The sequence below is a fragment of the Fistularia commersonii genome, chromosome 33 (genome assembly GCF_037954325.1).
Source record: "Fistularia commersonii isolate RoL2024-O1a breed Wild chromosome 33, RoL_Fcom_v1.0, whole genome shotgun sequence".
Taxonomy (NCBI): domain Eukaryota; kingdom Metazoa; phylum Chordata; class Actinopteri; order Syngnathiformes; family Fistulariidae; genus Fistularia; species Fistularia commersonii.
Window position 1 is genome coordinate 10,729,743 of NC_141316.1, and position 26,103 is coordinate 10,755,845.

A 26,103-nucleotide genomic window follows, 5' to 3' on the forward strand; every position below is an offset into this window, starting at 1 on the left:
CAAGAGAAACATTAGAATAAATGAACACCCACGACCATCCATCGCGCCGCCTTCCCCGTCCCAACACAGATTTTACCGTCCTCGCTTAGGGTTACGGAAAGGACGGCGACGGTTCGGATCCCGTAACGGCGCCTGAATGACTACGCTCAATCTTTGCGACCCTTCGACGTCACGGCGGCTCTTACTTGAGCAACAGCAGGGCGAGCGGTCGTTGTTCTGAGGCAGCGCTGCATGAGGGCACGTCTTTCTGAAACGTGAACGGATCCAAATCACGAAAGGGGTTAAAAGAACGGCTGAAAATTAGTGCAAAAGCGCACTCTCTGCCGGAGACAGCAGGGGGTCGTCGACCTGCCGATTTGTTCTAAAACGGCATCGGAAGATGCGCATCCTTGGCTTTTGGACGGCGACAAACAGTTCCGATGACGTGACCGACGTCGACGCGTCTGTCAATGTCTCCTTGACGAAACCCACCATAAGGGGGCGGAGGAGCCTCCGGGGGACGGCTCAGCTCTCCGGGCGTCAGGACAGATCGCCGCCGACGCCACTCAGCCGGAGCGCCGGTGGAATGACCTCGACCCCTTCGGAGCACCGCGCCAGTGCAGTTTGGAAGTCTGAGCGGAGAAACGGCAGCGTGCGGCGTTGCTCTGGAAGTCCTCTTCTGATGAAGCATTGACAAAAGGCAAATCACGTATTCATCTGCTGTCGGATGACTCACGGCTCTGTGTCCGCCGCCTCAAATCACCTTATTGCTTCCCCGTCATTTTCCGAGCTGCTTGTCAGCTACATTTTCCTAAATGGACTCACTAAATGGATGAATAACAACCGCCATGGACTCATTCAGCGCTTCCCCAGAACCGGGTCTACCCGGAGATCCCCGACCCCGTTCCCGCACTCACAGGAAGGACACCCCGTCCAAGGATGGCGCCCAACCGGACGGCGACCGAGATGCGTCTTCATGGGACGTCTCGACCGCCTCAACGGACTCCTTTCGACGTGAAGGAGCGCCGACAATGAACAGCAGCGCACCTGTGCTACGGCTCCGGATCAGCCCCATGAAATTGACTCAATTACTTATCAACCCGCGATAGTTAATTAAAGAAGGAGCTGCGCGGAGATATTAATAAGAGGCGTCTCCAGGAGCCGCAGAGGCGCTGCAGGAGGACTCGGAGCTTCTCAGCCCTTGACAGATGTGGATCCGGGGAGCGGCGCTGATGGCTTCTTCTCAAAACACACACATCGGTCGCGTCGGCTCGCCTTGCGCCATATGTTCTGGTTACACATGCGCTTACACGTGTCGTTTCACGGGACGGGTTCATGCATTCATTCATGCACGCGGCCGTGCACGGTCCACGGGATCCCATTAAGCCCGCGGTGTTAATTTAATTATGTTTTTGTGGCGTAGCGGCCAGAAATGCACAGAAAGCAGGTAAGAGTGCTTTGGAACGCAGCTCTGTTTCACCTATAAATATCTCTGTACAACAGGACACATTTCCTGCCTGAACGCTCGGTCGCCGCCGCAGCTGCTCAAACAACGCCGCGCTTTGAAGGCGCGGCTTCCACGTGACAGTCGCCGTCCACATCGGGCAGCCGATCCAGTCACGGGTTGGCCCTCCGCTCCGAAGGTCGCCGGCTCCACTCCGAAGGCCGCTTGGCGCCCGGCGCCGCAGATCTGCCGTCACAGGAGTGCGAGCGGACGCTAGATGCAATCCGGTGGAGGCCATCTACCTTCTACCTATCAGCCTGCTCATCCATCCACAGGTGCACATTTGACATCAGGTGAACTGCAGTTATAGAGCAATGACTTTGTCTGATCTTCTTCTTCTCCTCCTTTGGGCTCTTCCCTTCAGGGGTTTCCACAGCCAATCCACCTTCTCCATCTAACCCTATTCTCTGGATCCTCCTCTCTCACTACATCTATCCATGTTCTCTTTGGTCTTCCTCCTGCCTAGCAGCTCCACCTTCAGAAACCTTCCACCCAGATCTTCATCAGGGTTTGGACATGATCAGATGAGCGTTCGTGTCCAAACCATCTCAGTCATCGTTTTGTCTCGGTCATACATGTCCTGCACCTCCTCTTTCACACCAACTAACGTCATATCCTCTCTCATGACGTCCATCAATCTTCTCTTTGGTCTTCCTCTAGACCTCCTGCCTGGCAGCTCCACCTTCAGAAACCTTACACCCAGATCTTCATCAGAGTTTGAACATGATCAAATCAGCGTTCGTGTCCAAACCATCTCAGTCATCGTTTTGTCTCGGTCATACATGTCCTGCACCTCCTCTTTCACACCAACTAACGTCATATCCTCTCTCATGACGTCCATCAATCTTCTCTTTGGTCTTCCTCTAGACCTCCTGCCTGGCAGCTCCACCTTCAGAAACCTTAAACCCAGATCTTCATCAGAGTTTGAACATGTTCAGATCAGCGTTCGTGTCTAAACCGTCTCAGTCATCGTTTTGTCTCGGCCATACATGTCCTGCACCTCCTCTGTCACACCAACTAACGTCATATCCTCTCTCACTACGTCCATCCATCTTCTCTTTGGTCTTCCTCTAGACGTCCTATTCCATCATCCGTCTACCAATGTATTCACTCTCCCTCCTCTGTTTGTGACCCGACCATCTCATTCTGACCCTCTCTGGCCACAACATCTTCCATGTGTCGTCCCTCTGATGGACTCCTTCCTGATCCTCTCCATCCTGGTCACTCCCAAAGAGAACCTCAGCACCTTCATCTCTGCCACCTCCAGCTCTGCCTCCTGTCTTTTGGTGATTGTCAGTGTTTGTAGATCATCTCAGCATCGTCTTCTCCACCTTTCCTTTCCTTCTGGCTGATGTTCTTCTATCTCTTCGTGCCCCTGAAACCCTCCTCCACCCGTCTTCATCCAACCTCACCCCTTCATCCACATGTCATGCCTCAAAGCTCTGCTGTCTTTTTTATCCTGTTGCTCTCAGCCCACCTGCCTCCTGCCTATTTTTATTTATTTCATACTTAACATGGCTGCTGTCACTCTTTATGTTGTTGTTTAGTCTTGGGTGTCTACTTTCATCCTTACTGTCTTCCTTCATGTTGTTGCTGTTCTTGTTCTCCGATGTCTATTATTATTCGTGGACGTGTTTTGCTTTTTCTAATTGTCTCTCTATTTATATTTATTTGACACTTATAATCTGTCACGCTGCTGTGATAAAAGAATTTCCCCTATGGGGATCAATAAAGCTATCTTTACTAATCTTAACCTGCTTGAACCTGTTTCTTTACATTTTTCCACACTCTCAAATTTCTTTAAGAAAATTGTGTGTGTGTGTGTGTGTGTGTGTGTGTGTGTAATCCCCATAGAACATGGCAGGTAGCTCTCATACATGTTGGAAAGTGGCAGTAAAGGAGATTATGAAATACATGTGTGTGTGTCGGGATTTAAAGCCGTCCACATATGTCAATAAATAACGGCGGTTAATCTTTTAATGCGTGATAAAGCCGTGCGAGCACGTTGACGTTGACATCTAACGACCGACGCCAAACGCGCGTTTCGGCCTCGCTTCAAATTGGATTTTCCGTCGAGAACGGGAAACCGAGAACGAACGCGAGTTCAACCGAAGACGGCGTTTCGCGCGGCGACGAACGAGTCCAGATGTTTGCTAACGTCGCGGCTAACCGGGTCCGCCGGACAAGAACTTCACCTCTTTCCGTAAACAAGCCGGAGAAGCGAAGGAGGCCGAGCGGCAGCGCCACGGCTCAAATACTCCGTTTTTTCCTGCGGTTTTACTGCAAAGCCTTTCATCTCATTCTCATCCCGTGCCTCATTCATTTTAAAGAGTGTCTTGCTCGCCGTCCCGGCAGAGGCGAGCGCCGGCCGGCCGGACGGACGCAGAGCGTCTTCTCCGTTTGGAAGATGCTAACGGGCTGAACCGCGGCTACATGGGGGAGCATTTCTGGAATGAGTGTCAGCAATTAGCGGCTCAGAGTTTGGCTTCCTGATTAGCATAAAATCAGTGCGTTATCTACAGGTGCGTGAGCTTCATCTCCTACAGGCGACCACTCGGCTGCCAGAACCTCCGCAGGAGCACCGAGGAGCCGGAGGTGTTCAGCAACATTCCTGGGATGGAGAGATGAGTTCTGGTTTGGACACCGACTGAGGAGGGACGAAGCAAGGAGGCGACGACGAGACCGCAAGGGAGGAGGTCTGGAGAAAGATCTGAGAGGAGCTCTCAGATGGAGGCAGGTGATTGGATGTGTGTTGGACGGAGACAGGTGATTGGCTGTGTGTTCGATGGAAGCAGGTGATTGGCTGCGCGATCGATCGAAGCAGGTGATTGGCTGTGCGTTCGATGGAAGCAGGTGATTGGCTGTGGCCAACCCTCAATGGAGCATCAGCAAGGAGGAAAAGATTTGATGCAATTCAGACACGATAGTCAACACACTGGAATTCAATGACACACACACACACACACACACACACACACACACACACACAATAACACATAATGCCCGCGGTAGCCAATCAGCAGCCATCAGCCATCGTCTCTTAAAGACGGCGGCTGGATTTACATCCAGGGGAGAAACAACGTGGTCGGAGGTTTGGGTGAAAAGCAGCGTCGGTCTCTGAGGAGCCGAGCAGAAAGCGACCCATCTTGCCGTCTGCTGGCCGGGATCCATCACAGCGTGGAAACGTGAATCCAAATAAAACCCCTGATGTGAAAAAAGAACCCTCTTCTGAACCAATTTGCAGGCCTACACTGGCCGGTTCCCGCAGCATCAGACCCGCTGGCTTCAGACGCCCGGCGCCGATGCGGACGTTCGCCGGGTTTAAGAGTGCGCTGTGAGGAAAGGGCATGGAAGATGATGCAAGAACTTTGCAGCGAAGCCCGAATCAGCGGTCTGCTTCGCAATCCAACGCAATGCAAGGAAAACTAAACCAACAAGACGAACTGAAAACAAACTCGACAATATTTATTCTATTAAACCCGCGTGTGAAAGTGAAACTGCAGAATTTCGTGCTTTTTCACAACCTCGTGGAGATAACCCTCGCATCGCCATCCTTCCCGGGAACTGATGCGGTGGATTAAACGCTCCGGATGAGGAAGAGCTTTTAAATTAAAAAAATACTTTCCAGGTAGCGCTGAGCTTTACATCATTTCTCTTGGAAAAAAATGAAGAGAAGACCCGCAAACTGGAACCGCTGTCAATCATGCTGCCGCACTTCCACACATCTGCTCCCATCACCGTACCAAACCCCCTCCAGCTCTTCTGGAGGTGGAGCTCAGCGCCCAGGCCAGGAGACACCAGGGCGCACAGGAGCTCAGGACAAATGAATTGTTAGCATTTGCATAGTGCGGTCCACAACGTAGGAGGGTGTGGAGAAGAGGTGAAGAAACGGGTTCAAGCAGGTTGGAATGGATGGAGAAAAGTGTCAGGAGCACGAAGAGATAGAAGAACATCAGCCAGAAGGAAAGGAAAGGTGGAGGAGACACTGGTGAGATGATCTACAAACAGCGACAATGACCAGCTGGAGGTCCCAGAGATGAAGACGCTGAGGTTCTCTTTGGGAGCGACCAGGATGGAGAGGATCAGGAATGAGTCCATCGGAGGGACGGCACATGCTAGATGTTTTGGAGAGAAATGGTTGGGTCATGGACAGAGGAGAGAGAGTGAACATATTAGTAGACAGATGATGGAATGGGAGGTCTAGAGGAAGAGCAAAGAGGAGATTGATGGACGTCATGAGAGAGGATATGAAGTTAGTTGGTGTGACAGAGGAGGTGCAGGACATGTATGACCGAGACAAAGTGATGACTGAGATGGTTTAGACAGGAACGCTCATCTGTTCATGGCCAAACTCTGATGAAGATCTGGGTGGAAGGTTGCTGAAGGTGGAGCTGCCAGGCAGGAGGTCTAAAGGAAGACCAAAGAGAAGATTGAGGGACATCGTGAGAGAGGATATGAAGGGAGTTGGTGTGAGAGAGGAGGATCCAGAGAATAGGGTTAGATGGAGAAGGTGGATTCACTGTGGAGACCCCTGAAGGGATAAGCCCAAAGGAGAAGAAGAAGAAGAAGAAGAAGATGAAGACATCTAACCTATTCCATATTCTACCTATTCCTATTGCCGTCAACTTCATATCCCCTCTAAGCCCTTGTGCCACCGATTGAATCTGGCTCTTCATCAAATTTTGCTTCCGCCGCAGGAGAGCTCCACCCAGCAGCTTTAAAAAAAAAGCCGCATGTCGCATTTCCGGCCCCGATGGAGTCTTCAACCACAAACCCACCTGAGCAAACCACCTGCTGGCGCCACGGCCCAGTTAGCGTTAGCACAAGCTGCCCTTCTGGAGCAGCACTGACACACCCACGGCTCTCAGCTGACGGCAAAGACGAAGAGACACAGCGAGACGGTGAGGAGGGGAACGGCTGCTAACCAGGACTATCCAGGTCAAGGAAAGTAGTGTGTGTGTGTGTGTGTGTGTGTGAGAGCGCATACACACACACACACACACACACACACACGGTAGGGCTGGTATAATGATGAAAAAGTCTCTGTCACCCTGAGACAGAATTTCCTTTCCAGCGTTGCGTTTCCTTCTCACAGATGTTTATGAAAACCCTCCACCTTCACCTTCATCCTTCACCTCAATTTATTCGTCTTCTCGTCTTCCTCCTCTTTCATCTCCTCTCCTGGTCTGGTTCTCTCCTCACGTAACCCTCCTCACCTCTCCATCTCACCTGTCCTCCCGGCTCTCCTCATCCTCCCTTCCTTTCATCTCCTCCCACTTCCTGTCTCTGTTCTACCTTCTCCTCTCTTGAATGCTCTTCTCTTCTCATCTGCTAATTTCCCTTTCGCCGCTGCCGGTTTGCTTTGTTTTCTTTCCCTCTGCCTCTGAGAGTCATTTCCTTTCCACCTCTCCTCTCCTGCTGATCTCCTGTTTCTCCTCACCGCCGTCTCTTCACTTCTTTCCCGTCCCTTTAAGGATTCCTGCCGTTCCACTCGGACGTTCTTCAAATTTCTTTCTTTGTTGAATCGGAGTTTGTTTAACTTTCCGGCCTCTGAAGATGCACGGTGAAGTGAACGCGTGAAACACATGGACAATAAACTGGACCGGACTCACGACATGGCTGCTCTCTACAAGAAGGATCGGAGCTGGATGTTCTTCCAGAGGAGGCCGAGGTGGTTTGGTGTCTGCAGCTCCTCAAGACCTTCTGCCGGTCTTTGGTAGCCAGCGCTGGTGGGGCTCAACAAGATGGTGAGAAAGTCCGCTCGGTGGTGGGACGGATCTCCGACGGGTGGCGGCGGGGAGGTGAAGGACAAACCGGGAGCTCTCCAGGACGTTCCTTCCCACGCCCGAGCCGACGGCTCATCAAGACCCAACGCTTCAGACGCTCCTTCGTGCCCGCGGACGACACACAACTTCACGACAACATCTGTTCAGGCCTCATCCATTCACTCACCCATTCACTGGCATGTCACACACACACACACACACACTCTGTGGACTTCCATTTGTTCTTGTTCATCTCAGCCCACTCGCTTCCTGCACATTTCAATTTATTTTCTTTATCCTTGTCATCGCTATCGTCACTCTGTCTATGATGTCGTTTAGTCTTGGTTGCCTGTTTTCAGCCTTTCTCTACTGGACTTTGTTTTTCATCCAGTCCGTCCTCATCCTTGTCCTGCTGTTGTTGTTCTCTGCTGTCTCTCTATCTGTGGATGTCTTCTGCCTTTTCTAATTACCTTCTAAATGTCTGTCAATTTATATTCATATTTCTTGAGGATTTCCCCTATGGGGATCGATAAAGTTAATCTCATCTTACTTAGACTCAGGCTGCTCCCGAACACCTCGGCTGAAAGTCTGCATCGACGGCGAGCGGATCGGGCTGGACAGGAAGCCGGGACGCAGCCCGGCGGTCTGCGGCCGGACCTCCGCGACCTCTCGGCTCCCGTTAGCAAAAACGCAGCTGCGCGTCGCGGCGCCGTGAAGATACACACTTGGGTTTCATCTCTGATCTGAAAGAGGCGCCGGAGGTCATTTGTTTTTACCTCCTCCGTCGGGACGCGGCGTATTTACGGGGATTCTTGAGAAACATGAACGAGCCCGCTGGGTACGTCAGCTGTGGGCTATCATCCGGCCCAAAACACCCGCCGTGAGCGGGACCGGAACGGAGCGGCCGAGAAGAAAACGGTATTTCTTCCCGTAAAGGCGCTGCCGTGACCCTGCGACCCCGGAGCTGCTTTCCGTCGCCGCTCGTCGGCGGTTCGAAAGGTTCCCGCCTCCTCGGCGCCGTCAATCCACTCAGGATTCTAGCGTTTCCCGCCGGAAACCTGGACCGCTTTATGTGCTCCGAACTTTCTCCACGGCCTTGGAACAGACGACCACTTTTTAAAATTTTTGAACCAGGAAGGTTGTTTATCATCCCGGCTCTCCTCTTGTTGTTGCTTGAAGCAGAACCAAATCATTTGCTAATGCTTCTTTCAGCTGTTTCGCTCCAAGACGCTGGAACAACCTTGATGAGCAGAGATTTTTTTTCTTTTCTTTTTAAAAGCTTGCGTTGGTTATAGCCCCAGACAGCTAGAAAATAAAAAAAATATATATATAAAAGCGAATAAAGCAGCTTTTTAACGAGTTTACTAATAAATTCCTCTCATAATGAGATGTTTTGCTGATGAATTCCCTCATTCATACAGTCATTCTCCATCCTGCCATCAGCTTGCCGGGCGATGGAGTCTCACACTGAGGCAAGCAGACGTTCACCTTCTCATCCACACATCTGGACCAGCAGGGTCTCCACTGAACCAGCAGAACCCTGAGGAACCCAAAGCAGACACGGAGAACATGGAGACTCCACGCAGGGAGGAACCCTGCGGGAACCCAAGCAGGGACCTTCTGCTGCGAGGAAGAAGCTGGAGCCGCTGCTCCTCCGTGACGGGTCATCGAAATCAGATTTGTATTCACAGGACGTCCTTTCATTTTAATTGGTGAGGAGGTTCACATCTCACACGGAGATTTTGGAAAAACAGAGTGGAAGAAGATTCCGAGTAACGAATAAGGAGCAGATGGAAAATGTCAAAAAGCGAGAGCGTTAAAGCGGCCAATTAAAGCCATACAAAACATCAAAATATTTAAAACAGATGAATCGGCCTAAACAAGAGTTACTGGAGGTGAAAGAAGATTATGTTTGTTTCCGTATTTGCCGGAGATTACCAGGTGTCTGGTTGTTCTGTCAGAGGGCTCAGGTGTATTTCGGGACTTTTTCTGACGTCGACAAACAATGAAACAAGAGTGTTTGACAAGAGCGACCGTCTGCCGCGCCACGAAATGGATCTGTGACGGCGACCGACCCGTGGAATAAATGACGGCCGGGAGCCGGCGATACGAGAGCATCCCTTGCCGGCAGAAGAAAACCGGCTCGCCGTCGAGGGACGCACACGCGGCGCAATGCAAATATAAACCCTTTAAAATAAATACGATTGTGGAGGTAAAGCCTCCGACTGGTGAAATTATCTTCAAGTTACCCCGAAGAAGAAGAGACAGGATGAAGTGATTGGAATTTGCACTTCTAATGCTCTTGTCTTGCTCCACTTGCTGCACAAGTAGCCAATATCGTCGTCGAGGGGCTCAGATAAGATGGCGGGCGGCCGAAGCCGAAGACTTTCCGCCCGGGATCGGGAGCCTCGAGTATGACGTGATCTCTTCTGCAGATTCTGACAGTAACGTGGAGGTTTCCATGAAAGGGACTAACCCTCAGCGGCGGGCGTACGCGGCACCAGAATCCACCCATGTTTCTCACTCTTTGCTGATTTATTCAGCAGAAGCGGGATTTTAATGCATCACTTTGTTGCTCTTTGAAATGAAGTCTTCCTCTTTGTTTCCCAAACATCATCCAGTGCTCCTGCCACGTCTCAGAGATGAAGCCCAGGTGGTGTCCAATAAAGCACAAGTACCTGGGCGTTCATTTGGACAATAAACTAGACTGGACTAAAAACACAGATGTCGTATACGAAAAAGGTCAGAGCCGCCTGTTGTTTCTCAGGAGACTCCCGTCTTTCAACATCTGCAGAGCCATGAGCACACGGCGGTGTCCGGTCTGCCTTGCCGTGTCTAACCTTCACTTCTCTTCTTTCCAAAGTCTACCTGCACCTCTCTAGATGCCCCTCCCGCTCCCTGCTGTCACTACAGATCACAATGTCATCTGCAAACATCCTAGTCCCGTAGGAATACTTCTCTCTCGCTCCTTACTGTCCGACCGAGCATACAAGTCATCTTACGCCCTTTCTTCAGCCTTTGCCGTCTCTACTTTCACCTGGTTGTGTGTCTCCGTGAACTCCTGTCTGCTCTCTGCAGACACTTAGTGTCCCACCTCCTCCTTGCTAATCTCTTTCTCTGTATTCACTCTTGCGCTTCCTACCTTCCTTCCAGACATGTACTCTCCTACCTGTCTCCTCGAGTCTTTGTCAATTCCTCCCCGAACACACCACAACACTCTTCCCTTTTCGGCTTCCGCCACTTTGTCCTTCCCCCTCATCTTCCTCTCCACCGGAGTCATTAGTACACGTATGCTTTGCTGTCACCGACCGCCGCTTTAGTCCTTTAGTTTTCCATGTGTGAACACATGAATAAGTACCTGAATAAATGAGACAAATCATCTGCAAATAGCTGTCGTTCTGTGTTGCCAAAAAAGGTAACTGCTCATCACACTTCAGGGCACGTATGCCTTGCTTCTTGTTTTTGGGCTCATCAATAAAGACATGAGACGGAAGCCTTACAGAATAATTAAAAGTGATAAGCATCGGTTTTCTTTTTGTTTTTTTCTTAGTCCAGATGTCTGTAATTAGAGAAACTGAGTAGAGAAGAAAAAAAGTATTCTTAGAGGACTCCTAATGTTTTCATTCTGCTGTTTGGCAGCAATGCTAATTCAGTGTTGCCATGACAATGACAGGGAGGAAAAAAGCGAACGGCAAAACATGAGACGCTGCAGCAAATGCGGGCTATGGAAGTGGTAAAATCACTGATACGACGGGGAGATTTATGAGGAAATGACCTTCTCCCGGAGGTGAAGACTCGATAGGAAAGAGCAAACGTGACTCGGTGGAGCTTTTAAACCAACACGGCCTGCGGCTCGGAGTCCCGCGGCGCCGACGGAGTCACGGGATTGCGGCATCTGATTTCACCTCGCTAATTTACCGCTACTCGTCGTCGCCGGAACACATTCATTCATTGACTCACGTGACCAGAAAACGTCCAAAGGACCCCGAAGTACCGAGTGTGTCGGAACAAGAGGCTGCCTCGCAAAGCGCCGGCTAAAACCAGCACCTAAAACCAGCCTCCGCGTGGTCGTGGTGGACGGTGACTCGCGGCAAATAGGAGACTAATTGAGACGAGCGGGCGATATATGTGAGCTGTTCTCCAAATGGCCACTTCTGGAGACACGATCACGTCTGGGATCATATTTACTATTTCAACCTTGGGGGTTTCAAAGTGCTGAGCTACGGGTTTTCACCCCCGCTGAAAGAAATATGCCATTACCGAGTGATGAGAGGGGCTCAAATTTCTGATGGCGCGACTGGACTGCTGCTGAGCGTAGCCTTACACAGGCATTATTGCTTCCACAGCCAGGGAGTGGAATCACTTCTATTCCAATTGCTTCAATATTATTTCCTCTGCCAATAAAATACCCAGGTTTACATTAAGGAGTCCTAGAACTGTCACATGTGATAAATCATTCAGGCGCCATCCTGCACTTCTTTATGAGATGCCTGGCTGCTAAATCTGTATAAAGAAGTAAAAAACATAAAAAAAAAGCAACTGAAGCAACTGAGGTGCGACAGACTCGAACGCCGCATCCTCGTCGGGATCGGGGGGATCGTTCATCCATTCGGTTTCTCCATCGCCCGTCCTGCAGCGATCGACCAGGTGCGTCGTGGACCCGCCGCTCGGCCGTCACGGGATCGCGCGATCCAGACAACACGGGGTCTCCGTGAACCTCCCGCACGTGTTTGGACCCGGAGAACCCTGAGGAACCCCATGCAGACACGGGGAGAACATGGAGACTCCACACAGGAAGACCTCCTGGAGGAGGAGGAGCCAAACACTGCAACATCCTCAACCCATGGATAAAAAACAACAAAAAATGTTCAACGTGTCCAATTTTAAGAAACGAAATAGAAGAACCAGTACTACTGAAGGTCTTGTTGGGTTCAAAGTGAAGACCTCAAGCCTGGCAAGTCCTTCCACGCTCCATCCTTACTTAAGACACCAGCAGGACTGTTCTTCCTCAGAGAACCTTAAAGAACCGTGTCAGAGATAAAGGTCTGCCATTGGACTTGGATAGAAATGCGTTTTTTGTCGACCAAACTGGACCGTCAAACCTGCGTGGGGTTGGTTTGACACTGACTGCCGAGGATCCGCGTGGATCCGAAGGCGTTTGTGCTGCCTGGGTGTAAAATGCATCAAGCCGGGACGGACGTCTTCGGTCCGCTTTCGTTCGGACGTGTTCATTAGCGTCACCGAGGTTTCGCGACCTGCGGGGTAAAAATACCCTTTGCTAATTGCACTCCCTAAACTGCAGCCGCTAATGTTAGCAAGGCTAATTTGTTGGCATCTTCTAGACAAGGCTGACTTTTGCTCTACCCGCGGCCTCATCCCTCATCCCTTCATAGACCGCTCGCCGATTTGATCGTTGCAGACGTAGCGTGACGGTAAAGCAGCGCCCCATTTTGTGCCTTGCCAGGATTTCGCATAAATGATCGGGCGCCCGTCCCCAGCGTCCGGAGCCGCCGGCGGAACCGGCCGACGCCGAAGTAGGACTTTACTTTCGGTGACCCGAAGCCGTCTCGACCCGCCGATCGCCCCGATTCATCTTATTCCACCTCGCGCTATTCATCTGGGCATCATGCGCGCGCACAAGCCTGGAGTTCAACTTAACGTTCCAGCTATGAAATGCAAGCCGGCTTTTAGACGAGTAACAAGTGTTGGGAATACCGTGAGTGTGTGTGTGTGTGTGTGTGTGTGTGGCCACGGGAGGATTACGCGCACACTTTAAATGCTCGGGCTGTTCCGGCACGGCGGTTCGTAAAGCAAGTGGAGAACTGCCAGAGGAGAGAGGCGAGATGCACGGAGGAGCAAATCACCGAGTGGAAGGACAAACAGGCGCTTATTTGTATGCCTGACCATGCTGGGAGCGACGTGGAGTTGGCTTTGGGAAACAGATGTCTTCATTCATTGTGTCAACACCGCAGTATCACTCTCTCGGCCGCTGCTTTCCATTTCCGGCCTCTAATCCCGACCTCGGCGCGCCCGCTTTAATCTCTGACATTGATGTGACACTTAATGAATCTGAAACGCGCGGCGAAATCGACTTGTTTCGCCTCGGACGAAGCTGAATATTCGAGATAAGTTGGGAACACGCGGTCGCGGCCCTGCGTTTTAATATCAAAATGCAAGGTGCGGTTGCGCGTCAGCGATAAATCGATTGCGACGGACACGCCGGCTCGACAGAGCTGCACCGCGGCGGCGACACTCTGCAGAAGCACTGATACTGTTGCCTTTGGAGAGCTGCATCCGTTTAGGGGCGACGCTTTACTTCCCGACGGCCACAAGGAAGAAGCCGCGGTTACAAATCAGGAGTCGCGCGGCCGATCGGTCCACGGGACGTCGGCAACTTTAGGTGGAAATCAGAAAGCCTTCCCAGATTGGGGCTCGGCTTTGCAACCGAACGCATTCAATCCAGGTTGTTCTGTCCGGACGGCGGTGGACGTGCGCTCCCTCGGCGCCGGAGGGTTCTCTTTTTCGGGACGTTTCGCCAAAACGATGAATTTATTTGTCAACCCACGCCAATTTTTCTGGTGGCTCTGTGATCACGGCACGGCTTAAGGTCTCCGATGAACTTGTGAAACCCGAGCAAACCCAGGCGGACGTGCGGAGAACGGACCGCGTACCTTCTCAGCGCGAAGACGAGCGCGCTCGTGACTCAAACGGCAAAGCGGCGGGCGACCTTCCTGATCCGACACCTTCCGCGGAGCTGATCCACCGGAAGAAGAGGCCTCTCGCCGACAGCTCCCCGTCATTAACCGTGAAGCAAAGCAAACCCCGTCCTCCGTATACGTCGCTCTCAGATGGCAGTCGGATTTGCGCGTGATCACGTGAGCCGGCCCCTCGCCGGGCCTCCGTGCGGCTTCGCGCCAACAAATATTTGTTTTCAAAGCATCCCGGTCCGGTCGCCTGGAACGACGGCGGGAGCTCCCGATGTGGCTCGGGGACGTTTTCACAGGAGGAAGAGCAAAGAGCAACGGCGTCAGTCGCTGAGCGAGCTCGCTCCCTCATCGGAACCTCGTCGCCGCGCTCGCGCCCGCTCTCAGAGTGATGTTGGGGATGAAATATTAGCTCGTTTTAAAATAACTGCTCCAAATATGCCAGGTGTGAGGACTCCCGAGGGTGCCGAGTTGCCTGGAATTGATATTCCGACTGCCATCCGACACGTTAGCGACGGCGACGAGAGCTTTAGCGACGTGCGCGCGTTCGGGGTGAAAGAACAGCCTCGCGCTGCCGCGCAAATGTTAGCGCGGCATCTTCAACAGACCTCTAACCTCCGTGCGTTCGCCGCCATCCTAAGGTAAACCTTCACACGAAAACCAAACTTTGCGGGAGCGGCGGAGATCAGCACCGTGTCCTTTGAGTTCCCCGAGACGTTTCAGCTGGAAGTAGATAATTGTGAAGCTTGAAATGATCCGGAGCGTGTTCACGAGCACACGCGCACGGCAGCCACCTGCCGGCTCAATCAAAAGCACCTTTGCCGCGCGGTACAACAGAAAAACCTGGCAAAATAATTGGTCTTGCGCGCAGATTGACGAGAGCGGAGCGGCGCGGGGAGCGGCGAGCCGCCGTCAATCAGCCGAGACGCGACAGCCGAGCGGCGAGAGCGAGGAAGTTCTGTCTGGAGTGAGAAAAACAACACTTTTGCCGAAGGCGAGGTTTGCCCGGCGTTACTCGTAATATGGAACAACCTCCGACGACACAATGAAGCGCGCGATGCGGTTAACGGGCCCGTAGAGAAATCATTATTCTGTGGGAACCTTCTCGGCGTCAAGGCGCCGCCGACTGTTCCCGGGCTTACCTGGAACAAAGCTCCCCTGCACCACCTCCTTGTACGCCCACCATCCTTCGTGAATTTTCGGCGGATTCGGCTGCGCTGTGAGGTGAGAAGAGAAAAAAAAAAACAAAAAAAATAAAAACGCAGTTACAGGGGACATCAATCACTTAGATCTGAAACCAGAACAAGAAAGCAGAAATGTGGTCCTGCAGAGTTCAGACGCTCCACAACTGAAATCCGATTTTTTTTTTTTTTTTTTTTTTACTCCCCCAACCCACCCTCATCATTTCCAGGCACCCCGCTAACCCTCTCTGCACGAGCTCTTTGCAAATAGGCACAGGAGCCAGCAGCCGTCCAATAGCATTGCAGCTTCTCCTTGCTGGTGTCCAACCACACACACACACACACACACACACACACACACACACACACTGATTCGTGCAGTCCCGAGGCATTACTATGGAAATGCATTCAGTCATGTTATGTGAGTATGGGGGGGGGGGGGAGGTGCAAAGAGCATCGCAACTTTGTTCGTCTGCGATCTGGTGATGTTGGCTTGTCATTATGGGATGCCTGGGTGGGGGCGGAGGGTCCGGCCGGGGGGCAAACGGTCCGGTGACCTTTTTTTTTCCACAAAAAAAAAAAAAAAAGAAAGCTGACATAGCGGAAGGAGCCATCGGCGTGCCGAGAAAAGACGTATTTATCCATCAATTTACCCGTCAAATTGCAGACGAGGTCACTGAGGGGGCGCCGCCGCCGCCGGCCAGGGGGCGGGGCTTAACCTCGATCGGTTACCTGTCACTCACAGGAGGACACGCTGAGGTTTTGGCAGGAAAAGACGTCCCGACCGCTGTCAGGTGGGGCTCACGCTGCTCACGAGGGGGAAGCGCTAACCGCCGGGCGACGTTCCTGCGCGGAGGTTCGGTCCCGGAGTCGGCGCCAAGGCCTCCTCTTAGAGCCGTATGACCGATCGGCTTCGCCACGCAATCTTACCGACCTCGATCCTATTTAGCACAGCGGAGGCCCATTTCATCCTCGTACTCGGGAGTCTGGCGGCGTTCGGCCGACCCTCTGCCCCCCCCCCCCCCCCGTAATTCACTGACTGGCTCTGTAAATAAACAGTGTGTTTTTGTATAATATCCAAACTGCCCCATTAATATTCATTGGCCAAAAGCAATTGTGAAGCCCAGCCATGCAGAGAGAGAAGACGGGGAGGAGCGACGTGGCACGGGGCAGGTGACGGCAAGAGGCGAACGGAGACGACAAGAAGGGGGGAAGAGGGAGAAGGAATGCTCAGACACACATGGGCTTCCATAAATAAAGTCTGACCTTGCCAACAGCTGTGCTTACTGACTTATGAGACAATTATCTCCCACCAAGCTTCTATTGGTTCCTCTATTTAATAGCCCCAGCTGTGTGTGTGTGTGTGTGTGTGTGTGTGTGTGTGTGTGTGTGTGTGTGTTGGGGGGGTTGTCATATGAGTATGTTTCCCGTTAAATCACAGACTGAAAGCCGGGCCGACTCAATCAATCCAAACCAATTGGTGTCCTATTTAGGATGAAGCAGGTCAGGCTTAATATACGAGGAGCCGCCGTAGATGATCGCGTTTGCGGGTCGGCGACGCGACACGACGGCGGGCGACCCGAGAGCGACCCGTCTTTGGAAGACGGATTGAGTCGAGAGCGTGGAAGACGTGCAATGATGCCAAAGGCATCCCGTAACCGCCGTCAGCATCCGGCGAAGACTCCGGTTCTTGGTTCCTGGAGTTACTTTGTGAATCAGTCGTGGTCGACCGCGGCCGATGACGACCCACAGTGGACGGTACCGAAGCACCAACGTGATGGGTGAAGGAAAGCCAACCGATCTGCCGCGCGAGACGACTGAAAGCCTTCAATCCAAAACAGAAATGGGTAAAAAGCAGGGCTGTAAGTCATAAATTAAATATTTCCTTCACCCCGCCCTCGGGTCCCCGCTGGGTTTCCCACTTCACGACTCCTCTGGGTTCTGTCGCCTGTCCGTCGGCGACGGTACCGGCCGCTCTGGTCGGGTTCCAAACGAGGCCGAGACGATACCGAAGCACGACCACGGCTTCTGATTGGCCAGAGAACGGCATCCCGCGTCAGAACTTAAACGAATGTCCAAAAATGAAAACCTCAAGAGTGCTACGTGCTAGCACGGCCGCCCGGCAACCCCGCCAACGCAGAGAGCGAGGAGGAGATGGAACTTCAACCAAAAAGAGCGAAATGGAAGAGCGAGGCGGAAAATGGCCAGTGGAGACACGGCGGCATCCCTCGGTCTGACCCATTTACAGTCTTCACTTAACCTACTGCATGTTTTATGACGGAGGAAGGAAGCGGGACAACATGGAGGGAACATGCAGAGCCCACGCAGACATAAACCTGGACTCGCTCCGCTGTCGGGCAGAAGAGCCAAACCCTGCACCGCCCTGACGTCCTGATTAAAACATGTTTTAATAAAACATGTTCTATCTCCTTCCAGGAATAGCCATGCGTGCACGGAGTGAGAGCGGCGTGACAACATGAGACGGGGATGACCATGACAATGGCGTCGTTGATAACATAGGCTAGCAGAGCACTATGTTAGCAGCTAGCGGCTTCTTCTCCAAAGGTGTTTTCCCCAAAGACGGAGCCGAGCTGTACTTATGGAGCCCGCGCTGAATTGGACTTTTTGTAAGTCGCTTTGGATGAAAAGGTCTGCAAAATGACTGGAATGTAATGTAACGTGACGTAATGTGATGTGATGTAACGTAATGTAATGTATGTTATGTAATGTAATGTATGTAATGTAACATAATGTAATGTGATGTGATGTGATGTAATGTCACGTGATGTAATGTGATGTAACGTAATGTAATGTAATGTATGTTATGTAATGTAATGCATGTAATGTAATGTGATGTAATGTAATGTAACGTAATGTAATGTAACGTGATGTAATGTAATGTAACGTAATGTAATGTAACGTAATGTATGTTATGTAATGTAATGTAACATAATGTAATGTATGTAATGTAATGTGATGTAATGTAATGTATGTAATATGATGTGATGTGTATTTGCAAGTGTATTTGCAGTCCCTATGTCCTCTATTGTAAGTCGCTTTGGATAAAAGTGTTTGCCAAATGCAATGTAATGTAATGTAATGTAATGTAATGATGTAATATAATGTAACGTAATGTGATGTGATGTAATGTGATTTAATGTGATGTGACTTAATGTGATGTAACGTAATGTAATTTAATGTAATGTAACATATGTAATGTAATGCAATGTAATGTAATGTATAAAATGTAACGTGATGTAATCTAACGTAATGTAACGTAATGTGATATAATGAAATGTAATGTGATGAAATGTATGTAATGTAATGTGATTTAATGTAATGTAATGTAATACCCGTGTGGCCCGGGCACTGCTTCTAATGACTCCTAGTTTGCCTCTTGCTGTCTCATGGTGTGTTTCCTCCCCAGATCTCCTTCTGGAGGACGGCCGTATGAACATGGCGTTCTGAAGATGCGTCAGATAATACATTCAGCATCTCCACGGTCTCGCTCGCCTCCTCAGACTCAATGGGCCGCAAACAATTACCAAGTGAAGCGATGCTCTTTCTGGCCTTTGGATCCGGGGCCGCCGACACCGGAGCCGCTGCGTTACCAAGGCGGCTCCAGACCAAATCTTATATATCAGTGACACAAGGTTCCCCATTTGCCCCTGGAATCATGGGAGGCGTCGGCTCCGGCCCAGGGACCGCCTTCAGGAGCCCCCGGGCAACCAGAGGGTCGGGGAAGCCTCCGCTGTCGGTCCTTTATTTATGTGCGCTGGGTGATTCGGCGTCCCCTCCTTCTTACTGCCAGACTCTTTCTGTCTTTTTTTTTAGGCAGGACCTAATTTCCTCTCAGCGGCAGAAGTGATATTTGGCACGCGGGCAAAGAAAGACTCCTCAACCCCTGCCTCGCTAAGGAGGCCTCGGCCAGGTTTGCTCTCCTGTGGACGGGTCCTGGACGAATCCTGGACGGGTCCTGGACCAGCTTGGACCAGCCCGGGGCCGCCAGCCGCCACAGGACGTCCTAGCGCTTCTAATCCCCGGCGAGAAGGCCGTCCGTGAAGGCGCAGGTCTGCCGACAACACACCCCTTCCAAAATGAAGGGATGAATTCATCCAAGGAGGAAAGACTCTTCTTCAAACCACTCAGTAGAAGAAGGGAATCCAGGGAAAGATTCTTAAGGAGGTTTAAAGAAAGCGAGTACGTCCTCCTATCCGGCCAGTTATCCCGTCCAGCTGAGAGCCATAAGCCTCCTTTGAAACGAGGCCAGTGACTGGATATGGGACTTCCAAACATCACACACACACACACACACACACACACACACACACACACACACACACACACACACAGTGTAGAGATAGTTCTCTGTGCAACAGTGTTTTTTGGCACTTGGTCCATTGAAGGTTGCCATGTTATCATCATGATCGGTGTAATACAGTGGTAGGGAAGCCCCAATTATATCACTGGAACACACACACACACACACACACACACACACACACACACACACACACACACACACACCACCCTCCTCCTTTCCTAGTAAAGCCGTAGTAGAGATGATGTTCTCACACACAGAGGACAGCTGTGTGTCCAGATTACAAAATCCCCTACTAGTGTCACTGGAAACATATAAATATATAAGAATGAGTGATATATAACTGGCTGGATGTGTGTACGGATTGATCTTGGCATGTGCGTGTGTGTGTGTGTGTGTGTGTGTGTGTGTGTGGAGCACCCCATCCCACATATTTATCCTCCATCCAGCACGCACACACACACACACACACACTATGCTCCTTCCCATAGCGCAGCACACATCTGCACAGGATTATCAGATTAGCAGTGGGAGATTTGGTCTCCATGACAGGAGCCGCTGTACGGCGGGAGGTTATTTGGGGCACTTGAATGTTGTGTAAAAGCGGACGGGGCCGCGGTTTCGATCGGCGGCTCGTAAAACAAATCACCGTTCACCTTCGGCGTGATGTTTCAATTTCACAGCGTTCGCCGCCGCCCCTCGCCTTTTCTGGCCGCATCAATCCTTTCCACCCGGATGCCCACGGCCGCTCCCGTGGCGTCCCCGCGTTCCCGCGACGCCTCGCCGCCGTAAATCAGGGCCTATGCGGAGGTCGTCACGCTCCGGCTGCACGATAAAGCCGGGGTTCCTGAGCGGCAGATGTTTGGACCCGCGATCGCGCCGGTCCTCTCCTTCTCAGACCGACACGACCATTCACGTCCGCCACATCAACCCGCCGTGACGGCTACCGAACGGCCCGAGAGGTCGGGGTCCCGGACTATCGACGGCGACCGGACTGGTCTTCATCCAAGAGGAGCTTCACTTCCAGCGGCCTGGCGGAGCCGGGCACACCAGACCGTCACGTGCACGGCCGATCGGGAGGAGTTTGACCGAGGAGTCGGAGGAGCGTCTTTGTCAAACTGCGTCAGACAGGAGGAGGGGCGACATCTTTCCAGCCAAGCCGGATCAACACAGGGATAGCGGACCCGTCTGAACCCAGCAGAGGAACCAGACCTGACCGGACCTGACCAGACCAGATCCTCCCACAGGAGACATCTTCTGGTCTGCGGCCTGTTGCCCAATCACCAGTTGATATCTGGACTCCGGTGAGTCCAGGAGCACAGCCAGGCCGGCTCACCCGATTCGAGGAGCCCCTTAAAACGTACGCCTGTTAGAACCGAAGAACATCCGCCAGAGATGAGAAACAAAGACCGACGAGATCTGAAAGCCGAACTGATTCTTTAAAAGTGTGTGAGAGTCGGGTCTCCGTCGGAGAGCGTGACCGTGGAACAGCAGGTCTCATTACGGCGCAGAAAACAGTGATGATTCCATCTGGAAGTTCATCTTCTCCTTTTTCTGAGCGGAGTAAATACATCCCGGTTAAATTTGGCGGCTTTAGTCGCGTTCTCTCTCTCCAGGATCTACGGTGACATCTTGGCAGCTCCGCATTTGGCTCATTAGCGCAACGTTGTGAATGTTTTCACACCTGCCCCCGGTTCGCTTAATGCGCTTGAACATTTTCGCTTTTCCAGTCGCGCATTCGAGGCGAAGGAACTACTCATTTAAATCAAACTGATAATCGGAACGATAAAACGGTTATTAGCGGTACTTTCGTTCATTCATTATCTAAGACGCTAATTCCTGCGGTCGGGTCGCGGGGGCGGAGCCTATCCAAGCTGCGAGTGGGTGAGGGGCGGGATTCGCCCCGGATCGGCCAATCACAAGGCTGCGCACACAGACACGCAACCATTCATCCTCACGTCTGGACCACGCAGGGTCTCCACGAACCGAGGAACCGCCGGGCCACGGCGCTCCACCCACACCTCGAGATACATTTGGGTTCATCCCAAATTCTGCAGGACACGAAGGATCGCATCAAACAAGATCACAACTTATTAAGCCTTCGAGTGAAAACGTTCCAAGCGCGGACATTCCTCATTTCAAACAAAACATTACATCTGTTTGTCCACCCGGAGCCGACCTCCTTGGTCCGCAGACCCGAAGGACGTGGTGCGCTGTTTCCTTGCGTCTCCTGAGATCCGAAGATCCCGTCCCCCGACTCCTCGCCGCTACCTTCCCGACCCCCCCCGTCTCGTTCCCGCTCCCTGTAATCTCTGATAATCTGCAGCGAGGGTTCGGCGAATAAACACTCACTTGAAAAGTTCCCGGTTAGCAGATCTCTGGTTTGTCTAAGAGTCCTTGAGGAAAATAAACCTCTAATTACTTGAAGAGCATACTAATCGAGGCACCTTGAGCAGCCTCTCCACCGAACGACTCCAGATAAGTGTGTGTGGTCAGGTGACTGGAACGGTGTACGGGAGCGCGGCGCCGATGCGCCGGCCAGAAAAGTGAACTGGAAATGAGGTCCGTTTATAAGTCCGAGGTGCGGCGAGGACACGGCGAGCGGCGTCTGGAAGGTCCGGACAACTCCGAACCGGCCTCCCCTGACTATTTCACAGCAGTGAAACCGAAACATCTAACTGGAATGTAAAAGACGAGGAGCCGGAGGAGCACAAGGCGCAAACAGGCAGATGAATATGGTTGCTGTTGTGGAGCAACCTTGGGGTCGGAGATCATTGGAGCCGCTGAGTGGCACCAACAAAGCCAGGGTAGAAGAAGGAGGCCGTTTCTCTGGAAATGAACTCGGAGGGTTGAGGAGACGGTCTCACGGCGCGGGAACAAACCAACAAAGCCCGACTTCACGTTTGGGAAGCCGTCGACCGACCTTTCCCGTGACGCCCGCAGAGCGCGGCACGGCCGCTGGATGAAAGCGTCCAGCAGGCGACCGCTTTCTCCACTAATACATGACCTTGGATCTCCATCTTGCGAAGCAGACTAACTGTCACAGGAGGGAAGAGATGAGAGTAAATATCCAGCTAAAAGTCAGCGGAGAAAGTTCACAACTGGGACACGCGATCTAATTCTGGGTGTTTCCGGCAAGACAGATATAGCCGGTGAGCTGTGACTCCACAAATGCCAAAATGTTGATCAGCTGGCCTCTGCTGCTCGTCAAGAGAGGAGCCGAACGGTCCGGAGGGGCTTTTACATCAGATCCATGAATTTGCCGTTAGCAATCGGTCCTGGCTTTGACCTGACGGTGACTGCGCCTGACTCGAATGAACTCTTTGCGCCGCGGAGCCTCACTCGGCGCTGCTTTTCCAGCCTGAGGGAACTCGGGTGGGACGGACCAGGGTCACAAATGGAGGGCGAACAACAAACGCCACGTTTCTGAGAGAGCGAGTCAGTTTGTTGACCACCCAACACGCCGAACAGCGCCGATGAACCCCGAGTGCTCGGCTTCCGTCGGAATGCCCACGCGGCTTGGCCGATTAATTTGCTCCTGATTTTTCGAGTGGTAGACGAGCGCCGCCTCCACTCCGAGCGCAGGACACGTATCTCCTCTGTGTTGCCAGGAGATCTGCACCGTGAGTCAATTTGATCCGATTAACCAGAAACAAATCCTTAAGGACACGCGATATCTGATGCCGCGCCCGTGTGCTTTGATTGCTTATTCCCGGTCTTTTTCCGAACGTGTTTATCAGCGTTCGGCCTCGGAGCTTTTCGGAACTGTAAACACGGTCACTCTTTCTGGCGGGACATCGACGTGAAGGAGACACCATTCTCCCCGAGAACGGGATCTTTTTTATTTCTTGGGAGACCAGTCGTAGCCGGATGTCCCTCTCCAAATCCGCTTCGTTCAACTCGTCGCGCGAAAATTTCTTCCGAGTTCACAACTTGAGCAAACTCCCGTGCACCCTGCAGGACCCTGCTGAGGGTGGGGAGCTCGTCCACTCTCCTACCACCAGGACAAAGGTCACGACGCTCCTCCTCAATCCGAGGTTCAGCTCAATAGACCTCGGGCCGAGGAGGGGGACCCCCCGGAGTTGGTCGCACCCTCCGGTCTGCCTGTTTAAAGAGGGGGATCCCCGAACCCGGAAGGCACCGCCCGGACCTTCAGGTGAAGCTGCGACGACACCCCGGTAACCAGACCCTTGAAGGACTCCGGGCAGCTCTTGTCTACCCATGGGGTCCTGACACTGAGGAGCCACTTCGGCCCCAGAGACCCCAGATTCCACGTCCTCATTGGATCTCTGGCACCCCCTCCAAGGACTCTCTGAAGGGGGTCCTCTGAGGCGGTATCGGGTGCACAGACACGAACAGGGAGCTGCTGTCCACCCGGCTGAACCCCTACGTTACTGGGGCAAAACCCCCTGCAGGACCCCGAGCTGTGCACCCAGGACCCACTCATTTGGCCACGTCTCCAGGTTCCCCCCCGCCTTTTCCTGATCCAGCTCCGTCCCCGACAGGGACGTGACCTTCCACGTCCCCGGAGCTGGCTTCTCCAGGCGTGGACCATAAAAACGTCAACGGGACATTTTTTACTCCCAGAAGCTGTTACTGCACAGGAATCTACTCGGCTTCGGTATTTTCTGTGAAATATGAAGCCGTGAAAGGTTGTCAACAATTTTCCTTAATACCAAGCATGACGATGGGTAAGGCGGGCAGAGGAGGAAAAATCACTCATTTTTGTGTGTGTGTGTGTGTGTGTGTGTGTGTGTGTGTTGGCGGCCATGCAAACAGCTGAGCATGTTCTTGTCCCAGATGCACCAGGAGGATTGGAAGCGGAGCCCCAACCCTGTGTCTACCATCCCTCTTACACCTGGAATCTGGGTCACGGGTTTCTCTGAAGGCACCACCAGTTTACCTGGAATGATGAAATGCGGAGCGTAACAAGGAGGAATCGCCAGCTGTGTGTGTCGTTTGATGTCTCTTTCATGCCCCGAACCGTTGCTTAGCTTAGCTTACAACCATTGTTGGGGGGAATGTCAAGTAATTGCAGAAGAGGGGACGCGACGACCGCCTGCGCGCTTTGTCTGCAAAGGGAAAACAATATTGCATTTTGTTCACTTCTTGAATTTCAATCAGTTAAGCTGTTAAGCTTAAATGTCAATTCTGCGTCGACCCCGAAGGGCACAGACGACTCGCGAAAGCGAACGGGGAATCTGGGCGAGTGGAAGTGGCTTCAAATTGTTTGGGGTTTGAGATTCCGTGGCCCCGAACCAGTTCCATTTAGTTGTTCTAAGAACGAGAAAACCCCCAGGCACATTCCCACACTCAATTAAAATGTCTTCATTCGCTCGGCCTGACCCTATTAAATCTTGAAGAATTGGGGTTGAACGCCGGCTCGGCTCGAGGGGGAGACAATATTTACGAGGAAAATCGTCACACCCTCGTCGTCCGGGAGCAGATCGCACCCGGAGGTCGGTCCGCAGGTGCGACGCCGTCGGGGATCCGCCACCAGGACCCGGACCGGGACGCTCATCTTGCAGACTGACGTTCACGGGTTCGACTCCCGAGCCGTCAAAGCGTCGCGGAGCAAGACGGCAAACCCAGACCTGCTCCGGGGCGCCGCGAGGTGGACGCCCGCTCGGCCTGGTTAGGGTTAGGATTGGGGAGGTTCCATGCGGGGGACAAGGTCCTGCAAGGGATTCATAAAAAAAACGTAAATAGTGCCATTTGGGTGTGAGGTCTGCTACGTCTCTAGGCTACACCTCTGGTCCACCTCCGGACGCCGTCCATTTGTAGATCCTGCGGCAGAGACGCCTTAGTTAAACCCCTCAGAGAACTTTGAGTTGGAATACAACTTACTCCATTTAGAAATGCAAAAAAAAAAAAAAAAATCAACCGCTCGTCCTGAACTTTGGCCGTGCTCGTTCGGATTCCCTCCCATCCCCAAACCTCTGAAAAATGGATTCAAACTCGACGTGTCCTCATGGAGGCAGAACTCAGACTCCTGCCACGGCGCCAGGTTTAGGCTCGGAATGCAATCTGTCCCTCCGAGTGACATAAATAGCTCATTTTGCATCTCCGATTAAAACCTTCAAAGTCGGCACTGAAAACGAAGAGGAAACAGAAGAAGAAGCGTCGGACAGCGACGGGCAAGGGATGTTAAATGATGTGAGAAATCGCCAAAGAGGGAAAGCGGAGGTGTCGGATTCTCCGACGGAGGCTTTATCCCGAGACATACCTTGAATTAAACGGCTTTAAGATCCGCACGTCTAATGAAGCGAGGGGTCGGGGTTCTCGGAGGAAAGACTTCCTTGAAATTCTCCGGGTGTTTGTGGACTGAGAGGAAGTCTTTTTTGTCCTATTGATGTTTTCAAATTGATTCGAAGCCACCGGTTACTTGGGTGACTCTGAAGGGATCTACAAAAGTCTGCAGCCGTTTTGACTAGATAATGAACCCTCTGACATTCGCCTCCATGAATATGTGAATATGATACGTTTGGTTCCAGGTTTGCTTTTATTATACCAGCGCGTGCGCGTCGGAGTGCGAGTGTGTCAAGGTGTGTGTGTGTGTGTGTGTGTGTGTGTGTCGGGGTGTGTGTAGCGCCTCCTAATTCCAAATGCAATGTCCGTGCTGAATGGGGATTGAGTGTCCCTTAATAAT

The 26,103-nt window shown here is 52.1% G+C and overlaps 1 protein-coding gene across 1 annotated transcript in view; it reads right to left on the reverse strand.

The window, feature by feature from the left end:
• The window catches only part of ca10a (carbonic anhydrase 10 (inactive)a), a 112,063-nt gene that overhangs the window by 78,514 nt on the left and 7,446 nt on the right, over positions 1-26,103 (reverse strand). Inside the window, exon 3 of the mRNA XM_086140597.1 lies at positions 15,095-15,169. Within this exon, the coding sequence (XP_085996723.1) occupies positions 15,095-15,169 (75 nt within the window). The remainder of the gene's footprint in view (positions 1-15,094; positions 15,170-26,103) is intronic.